The sequence below is a fragment of the Grus americana genome, chromosome 27 (assembly GCF_028858705.1).
Source record: "Grus americana isolate bGruAme1 chromosome 27, bGruAme1.mat, whole genome shotgun sequence".
NCBI lineage: Eukaryota > Metazoa > Chordata > Aves > Gruiformes > Gruidae > Grus > Grus americana.
Genome location: NC_072878.1, coordinates 1,104,584 through 1,113,244, shown reverse-complemented (window position 1 = coordinate 1,113,244; position 8,661 = coordinate 1,104,584). Strand labels below are relative to the sequence as shown.

Genomic DNA, 8,661 nt, shown 5'->3' with positions numbered 1-8,661 from the left:
CCTCCCCTCTTCTGCTGTAGGGCCAGATCCTGCTGTTTGCAGTGCTACCCACCTGGGGCTGCTCCCCTGCAATGGACACCCAACACACCTTCTGGTCTGCAGCAGAGAAGCCCATCAGGGAAGAGCTTTGGGAAGAACCAGTGGGACCTGGGAGGGCAGTTTGGGTTTCAGGTTCCTGCCCAAGTGTCAAACCCTTCTCCCTACCCAGCTCCTGCGTGAGTCATTTCTCTGCCCATGGGAGCTGGGGCAGGTGAAAGCCCCAGCCCAGGGAGAGGGACCCTGGCTGAGCTCCCAGCAGTGCCGGCTTTAGGGGAGGGACACAAAATACCCTCTGCCATGGAAATGTGCCCAAATTAGCAGCCTCCCACACCAGGGGCTGGATGATGGCTTTGGGCAGCAGCCCATGTCTCCTGGGGATCCTTTCTCCCTTCCCTGGACTCTCCCTCCTCTGCCTCCCACAGCACTGAGGGAAAGGTCCCCCCATTGCTCCTGCTCTCATCCCCCCTGCACCTGCACACAGGTACTGCCCCGACACAAACCCTCACTGACACCCCTGGGAGGCAGCAGGAGGGCAGGGCTGGGGGCTGGAGCCCAGCAGGACGAGGGGGTCCCAGGGCTGCCGTGGGGCCTTACAGTCCCTGCCCAGGAAGGAGGCAGCTCTGGGGATCTACCAGCACTGCTCCAAGGTCTGTGAGGGCCCAAGGGAGCAGGAACAGCTCATGGAGACTGGGGACCTGGCAAAGCCAGGGAAGGGGCAATCCCAGCCCCGTGTGCCCCAGCAAGTGCCTCTGTACCCTGTGCCAGGACAGTGGGCAGCGGAGCTGCCTCCTAACCACTGTGGGAGGTGATCCATGGGACGTGAGACCCCCTGGGGCTGGATGGGGTGTTCAGGGCACTGCGGCCACCTTAGGGCTCGTTTCTGTGGGGCCACAGCCCAGGGTTCACCCCAACACAGCAGCTCTGTCATGGCCTCTGTGCCATGGGACCAGTGTGGCCCAGGCAGGGCCTGGGGGAAAGAGCAGCTGGGGAACCCCAGGGTGAGGAGATGGGCACTCCCTCTGGGGTGCATCACGAGACCTTGCAGGGAGCCATTTTTGCTGGAAACTGTGGCTGGCAGGATGGAAATGTCTCTGTCAGCAGGAATATTCCCCAGGGAACATGGGCTCTCACAGCTCCACAGCCTGACCCTGAACCCACTGTCCCCAAGACGTGGCCCTTCCTCACCGCCATCTCCTTGTGCTCTGCTCCCCCCCATCAGCCTCAGGGAGACACCCCGACACCTGGGCAGGCAAGCACCAGCTCTGGGTCATACCCCCAAAGGCTTTTAATAAGAACAAATGTGGAGGCAGGGGGTAAACACAGGAGAATAAAACCAGAGGCAATGCCCGGCTGTTTCTGCTGCCCGTGGGAAAAGGCAGACGGTTCCCTGGTGCTCACGGCTCTCCCAGCTGCACAGACCTCTCCTCCCTCCTGGCTGCACCCAGCTGCATGGCAGGGACGGGCTGTCCTGGCCCGGGGCCCAGGGACTGTTGGGCACTGAGCTCTGGTGTCACAGCCTTTGTGTCCTCAGGGGGATGTGCCAGAGACACCTCGTCAGCATCGTCATAGCCTGTGCTCTCCGGGGACAGGGACCAGGCATCTCCCTCAGCTCCAGGGGCCCCAGCACTTCTCTGGGAGCGCAGCTTTGCCCCTGCAGGCAGCAAGGCAGCCCATTGCATGTTCATCCCATGAGGTGCCCTCCTGGTCTCTACATCACCTTCCCCCTTCTCCTCACCACTCCTGAGATGGTCAGATCCCTCTCCCACCCCTGGTCTCCCCAAGGAAAACTCCCAGGGCAGGTTCCCCCATCCCAGGATTTTGGGGTCTCAGTATGGCAGTGATTCATCCAGCAGCAGGGATGGCACCCCAGGAACCGGCAGCACTATCTTTCCCTCTCACCTCCAGGTGCATCCCTGGGCCCTGCTCCCTCCTCTGGGGCCCTGGGCATTTCCCAGTCTCCCTGCCCAGAGGCAGGATCCTCCCCAGGGTCAGAAACCTCCCTGGCATCATCATAGCCATCTGCTGGGTCACCTCTGGGCCCGACAGGGACGTCTGAAAGGAGAGGAGAGTTGGTGACAGTGAGAAGACACGTCCTGCAGAGCAGAGGATGGGAGGATGTGCGGGGACATGGGGCTCAGACACTGGTTTTGGCAGCACCACAGGAGACCCCTGCCTGTGTCCTCCCCAACTCTAACAATGACACCACTGTCCATCCCAAGTCTGCAGGGAGGAGAGATCCACCCCTTCCTGCCCCCCGTTACCTGGGGCTGACCCCAGACCATCCTCCTCCTCACTGTCCCCGGGCTGGGGCTGCACCTTGGTCAGGGATCCCTCTGAATAGGAGCCTGGAGAGAGGCGATGCAGGTGTTATGGGAGTGCGCTCTGCTGACCCAGCTTGGGCTCAGTGCTGCTGGGGACAGGGGACCCACCGAGCCAGGGCTGCGTGGGGAGGAGGGCTCAGGACTCAGCCTGCTCCCCTGGGACAAACCCCATCTCACAGGGGCTCCCAGAGCTGCCCTGGGACAGCCCCTTCCCTCACCCCTCAGGTGCCAGGTGGGATGCAGGGACAGGCAGAGAGGGGCTGTCCCCAGCTGGGATGGGCAGAGCTGGTGGGGAGGAAGCTCCTCTCCCACGCCCACCACCTGGTTGCTGTCCCCACACACCCCACAGCCCCACAGCTGCAGGGACCATGGGCCAGGGGGCTGCAGGGGGGCAGCCTTGGCTGGGGGCCAGGGCAAAGAGCCCTGCAGGTGTGCCCCCCATCAGGGACCCACACCCACCTGAGCCGCTGAACCTTGCCTGCTTCTCCCACGCCGGGCTGTAACCGATCTCCTCATACAGGGCCTCAGGGAAGGGCTCCCAAGCTCTCTCGGAGCCTGCGGACAGAGGCAGGGCTGGCTCAGGGATGGGCAGAGAGGGGACAGCATCCTGCTCTGCTCCACCAGCCCTCTGCCCCTGGGACAGCCCAGGGCTGGCCCCACAGCACAGCCCCACTGTGCTGTCCTGTCACCGCTGACACTTCCTCAGTAAAGGCAATGTCCCCATGGAGATGGTCAGGGGCAGCGACACCCTCACACCATCCCCTCAGAGATAGCCCTCGTGCCCCTCTGGGCCCTGGGCCAGGTCCCTGGTGCTGACCTTGGAGCAGCTCCTGCCTTTCCTCTGCCCCTGGAGCTGCCCCCTCCCTGCCCCATGGATCCATAGCATGGCCCCTGCCCTGCTGGGGGGTAGGTAAGGGTTGGAGGGAGGAACAGCCTGGGGGCCTGATGCCACAGGGATGGACCCTGCTGTCCCATGCTTCTCCCAGCATCTCCCCTGCCCCACAGCCCCCTCCAGAGCTGCCCAGAGCACTGCCAGTGGCACATCCTCACCTGCCTCCCCTCTGCTCCCATCTCCCCCAGCCCAGCTCGGCCATTGCTCTCCTTGCCCCATCCCTAACTCCCCCCGAGTCTGGACTCTCTCTACCCCTTGCTGCTGGTGTGGCACATGGGGATGCAGGCAGCACACACTCTGGTCCCCCCAGCTCTGCCTGTACCCCTCACTGACACCCCACAGCCAGGAGGCATCTTCCCCAGGGACCATGGGGGAAGGACCCACCTCGGCGTCCAGCCCTAGCACTCCACACTTGCCTGGCCAGGAGGGCCAGGAGCAGGCAGAGAAGGGCTCCCAGGATGATGCAGATGATGACGGGCAATGAGACTCTCCCGCTGCCCGTTGGATGGCCCTGGGTGGGATCTGCATGGGCAGGAACACAGAAATAGCAGCAGCAGGCCTGGGAGAGGTGGGGGCTGGGACAGCCCAGTCCTGACCCCCCCCTTACACCGGGGGGTAAGGGACCCCAGGGGGGGAGTGATGGGGAAGCTCCCACCCTACCGGGTAATGACAGCCCTCCCAAACCCCTCCCCCACCGCTAACCCGGGGACACCTCTTGGGAGTTTCACACCCCAGCAAGGAGCCCCTTCCCTCCGGCTGTGGGTCACAGCCTGGCCCTGGGAAGACCCAGCGCTGACGGGGAGGACAGCTTACCTGCTCGAGGGGTTGGTGCTGCTGTCCTGCGTGCAGCTGCAGAGGAGGAGAAGGAGAGCAGGGCTGAGAGGCTGGGTGTGCAGGTACCAGGGAGCCTCCTCTCTGGCACGCCGTGTGTGTGTGTGCACGTGTGCGGACATCCCTGACACATCCCACCCAAAGTGTCCCTCCTGTGGGGCTGGTCAGGGTGGCCAGGAAGGAGCCCAGGGCCATGGGCAGGACAGTGCAGGCAGCCCAGGAGATGCCCCCGGGGGCTGCAGGGCCCTGCAGGCAGAGGCTGGAGGACATCCAGCCCCACAGAAGCTGCTGCCCACTTGGCACCAGGCTCCCAGGCTCTGCACAGACAGCCTTGCTCTCAGGAGCTCTACAGCCATGCTGGGACCCAGCAGGGAAAACGCCTGTCCCAGCTCCTTGCCAATACCCCCATGAGGGGCCCCAGCCCTGCCCCTCACCCGAGCAGTTCACGGCAGCGTCCTCCTTATGCCGGCAGGCACCGCTGTCCCCAGGCTGGGCCCAGCAGTCCTGCAGAGACGGCTCTGTCCCCCGGCACTCCACCTTCTCCAGCCAGATGGGGCCCGTCCCCTCCCCAAAGGCAGCCTCGCCCAGGGCAGACACTGCGGGGCCACAGCCCAGCTGCCTGCATGCCACCTCAGCATCCTGCATGTCCCACGAGTCGTCGCACACCGTCCCCCAGGAGCCACGGTGCCACACCTCCACTCTGCCCGAGCACCCCTTCTCGCCTCCCACGGCACGAATCTTCTCCCTGTCTGGAGAAGGCATAGACCTCTCAGGGCACGGCACAGCAGGCAGAGCCCTGCCAGCTGAGACAGGCACGCAGAGGAGCAGCTACCTGTGCAGCTCGTGGAGTTTGGGCACGTGGCCCCCAGGGCCGGGGGTGTTTCTGGCTGTCTCCCTGGAGAAGGAAATGCAGCGGTGAAGGGGCTGCTGCAGGGGGGTCGTGAGACCTTGCCTGGAGACACCTCTGCCTCCCCCAGGCACTGCTGGGAGCCCGGCTGGCAACTGCTGGTGAATGTGTGGGGCTCAGAGCTGAAGTCCCCTTTGTGCCACCACCAGCAGCAGCAGCAGCAGGAGGGTCTGGCATGGGAAGGAAAAGCCCCTGTGGGCTCTGTCTCTGCGTTTGACAATGCCCAGCAGGGAGCAGGAGCTGGGGATGCTGGTGCCCAGGTGGCTCAGAGTTACCGTTGCAGGTGATGTGGGTCTCATCTCGCAGGTCATCGCAGGACTGTGGGTCCCAGGGAGAGGAGGGACACTGCCAGAAGGAGCTGTATCTCTCCCCACATTCCACGCGATCCAGCCAGGCGGGGCCAGTCAGCCTGCCAGAGGTCGGGTATCGTTCCAAGGATTTTGCATCCCCACAGCCCAGCTCCTTGCAGGCCAGCGACACCGTTTTGGGAGTCATTGAGTTGGAGCAAACGCTCCCCCATGTCCCATTATAGAAAACCTGCAGGCGCCCGGAGCAGGTGGTGCTGTTCTCCAACCTCAGGGCCATGAAATCTGGGATGAAAGGCACCGAGGGGGAACAGGCTGGTCTGGAGCTGTGGGAGCAGGGGTACCCCTGCAGCCCGCATGTCCTCAGCCAGGCAAAGGCATGGCCAGCAAGTCCCCCTTGCACCAATGGACAAAGTCCCTGATGGACGACACCCCTGCCCTCCCTGCTAACCCTTGGGCACAACTGAGTTCCTCAGAGACCGTTGATGGGACTGAGGGGACCTGTGCATGGGTGTCCCCAGGATGGGCTTGGGCAGAGGCTCAGAGGCAGCCAGCGACAGCCTCGAGCATTGCCAGCTCTCCCCTTGGCCCAGCCTCCCCAGGCACTGGGCTCCCACCACAGCTCCCAGCTCCCAGCACAGACCTGAGCAGACGACTCCTGCGTCCTCTTTGTGCCCGCAGTCATGCTTCCCCCAGGACCCTGCCGGGCAGTCCCAGAGAGCAGCTTCGGCCCCGGAGCAGTTCACGCTCTCCAGCCAGATCTGCCCGGAGCCTTCCCCAAACCGAGCAGAGCCAACCGCCTCCACCGCCCCTCCGCAGCCCAGCTGGTGGCAAACGACAGTGGCATCGGGCAGGTCCCAGCCATCATCACAGATGGTCCCCCAGCTGCCCCGGTAGTAGATCTCCACTCTCCCAGCACAGCGCCCGGACCCGTTCACCAGCCGGACCTGCCGGCTCCCTGCAGTGGGAAGAAACCCCAGTTGCTGTCAGGGGCTGGTGCCCACCCAGCCCAGAGCCTGGGGGGCCCCTGCAGTGCCACTCACCCCAGCAAACGACCCCCACGTCCTCTGCAATACTTGCTGCCAGCACACTCTCGGCCAGGGAGGTGTTGCAGAGGGTCAGGTTGGCTTCGTGCCCTGCGCACCGCACCCCTCGCAGCCCCATGGGACCCGTCCCTCTCTCAGGCTTCGGGGGGTTGTAGGCTGTCTCTGCCTCTCCACACCGCAGCTGCCGACACACCACGCTGGCCTCCTGCATGTCCCACTGGTCATCCAGGACTCTGCCCCACGTCCCGCGCTGGAAGATCTCCACTCGCCCGTCACACCGGCTCCCTCCACCCACCAGCCGCAGGGATGCGGAGCTGGCTGAGCCTGGGGAGAGCAGCCACGTCCCAGCCCTCAGCAGCACCAGAGAGCCCAGGAACCTGAGGTGCCTCTCCAGGCTCTGGAAACCTCATGGTGCCCTGAAGCTCACCTGCCTGCCCCCAGCCCTCCGCAGTGAGCTTCAGGAGCAGGTTTCCACACTGCTGGTTTCCCAGTCCCTGAGCCTTCCTGGGCAAGACACTCTCTTGGCTCTTGCTGGGGCAGAACCACCCAGCACGTCCCTGCTGAGGCAGATGGGGCAGCTCCCGCAGGAGGGAGCAGCAGGTGGTGCAATGGCCTGGGGATGGGCAGCACCAGGACAAGCCTTGCCCAACCTCAGCGCTGGCACTGGCACTGCTGAGACACGGGGCAGCACACACATCTCTGTCCCTCTCTGCGCCCCTGGGGAACAGGGACTGGGAGCCAGTGTCCCTGGCAGGGAGCAGAGCGAGGGGGCCCTTTCTGACCAAACAGGCCCAGCTTGGGTCTTGAGCTGAGCAGAAGCCAGGGCAAAGCCCAGTCCTGCTCTGCAGCTCACACCCCTGCTCTGCTGCTGCTGCTGCTGCTGCTGGGGACAGGCGGGCAGCCCCTCTGGGTGTGGGATTGGGCTCTGTGGGTCTGGGACAGGGCTGTCTGCAGCCGGAGGGATGGAGCTGAGCCCCACAGCCCCCGCATCATGAGAGCAGGGGACCCCAGGCCTGGCTCAGTCCTCAGCTCTCCCACATCAGAGTGCTCAGTCTGAGCACATCAAGATCTCCACATCACTCCTGGTGAAGCTGGGGTTTCTCCAGGGAGAAATTCACCCTGCTGCTGCCATGGGGTCCCTTGCTTTGGGTGGCCATGTCACAGCCAAGGGGAAAATGGAGTCAACACAGTGTTTTCCCACCACTCACCTGAGCAAATGACAGCAGCGACATTCTCGTGGGAGCATGGTGAGGCTCCCAGGGCAGTCACTGGGCACTGTCCCAGGTGGCCTTCAGTCCCATCACAGTGGAATGACTCTCTCCAGGTGGGGCCCGTGCCTCTCCCAAAGTGCCCTCCTCCAGGAATGGACTCAGCAAACCCACAGTTGAGGTGGCGACAGAGAACGTGGGCATCCAAGAGGTCCCAATGGGAAGCACAGAGGGTGCCCCAGGTCCCCAGCACCTGGACCTCCACTCTTCCATCACAAGCTGTGCTGCCATTCACCAGCTTGAACCCTGTGTACTCTGGGGACAGAGGAAGATGAGAGAGGCTGCGTTGGTGCTCTTACAGCGTCGGTAGCTGGGGGACAGTCCAGAGGGACAGCCTTCCTTTCTGCTCCTTCTGCAGTCTCTTAGGGCTGCAGAAAACCACATCACCCCTCTTGCCTTCACACCCAGCACAGCACAGGCCCCATCCTGCTCCCTGTCCCCAGCTCACACTCAGCATTCAACACCCCACCCTGAGTCCTTACTTGTGCAGGTGAGACCGGCAGTGTTGGCTTGGGTGCAGGGCTGGTCCCTGGGGGACCCTCTTGGGCAGAAGGCAAGAACGGATTCATTCCCCAAACACTGCAGCTCTCTGTCCCAGATGGAACCACCACTTTTTCCAAAATGAGCTGCCCCAGGCATGGACAGGGCTACGCCGCACTGCAGCTCCCCACAGACCACGTCAGCGGCTTTGGGACCAAAGTCTGAGTCACAGACAGCTTTCCACTGGTTCCCGTCACGGATCTCCACTCGTCCTGAGCAGGGGCTGTCCCCTCCAACCAGCTGGACAAATCCTGGAGCAACCAAAGACCCCCGTGAGGTCCCAGAGCCCTCTGGCAGTTGCCTGACCATGCCTCACCCCATCTCCAAGTTAGCCACAGGGAAAGAGTCCCACGAACACACCAGCATCTGCCAGTGGGTGCTGATGGCACAAACACACCACACACCCCCCAACCACTCTTCAGAAATCAGCACAGCACTCAGGGGCTGGCTTTTCTCCCAAACCCACAGCCACAGGCACCACTTAAGTCAACTGCTGCTATTCTGGAGACCCT

General features: G+C 63.5%; 1 protein-coding gene across 1 annotated transcript; it reads right to left on the bottom strand.

Moving 5' to 3' along the window:
- Nucleotides 1-1,433: 1,433 nt before the first annotated feature.
- Nucleotides 1,434-8,458, bottom strand: LOC129196864 (scavenger receptor cysteine-rich type 1 protein M130-like). The gene is made up of 11 exons (XM_054804833.1): nt 8,092-8,458; nt 7,550-7,864; nt 6,339-6,431; nt 5,939-6,253; nt 5,266-5,580; nt 4,518-4,832; nt 3,637-3,774; nt 2,820-2,915; nt 2,301-2,384; nt 1,939-2,091; nt 1,434-1,690 (listed from the first exon to the last, which is right to left on the bottom strand). Exons 1-11 carry the CDS (start codon nt 8,456-8,458, stop codon nt 1,434-1,436), a joined length of 2,448 nt encoding a protein of 815 aa, XP_054660808.1.
- Between the last annotated feature and the right edge of the window lie 203 nt (nt 8,459-8,661).

Bases quoted from the DNA above. Each gene is read 5' to 3' on its own strand.
- LOC129196864 (XM_054804833.1), bottom strand. From the start codon at position 8,458: ATGGTCAGGCAACTGCCAGAGGGCTCTGGGACCTCACGGGGGTCTTTG. The intron at 7,865-8,091 runs GTAAGGACTCAG...CTCTGTCCCCAG, and splicing joins TGCCGGTCTCACCTGCACAA to AGTACACAGGGTTCAAGCTG. The intron at 6,432-7,549 runs GTGAGTGGTGGG...TGCGGTGCGCAG, and splicing joins CGCTGCTGTCATTTGCTCAG to GGCACGAAGCCAACCTGACC.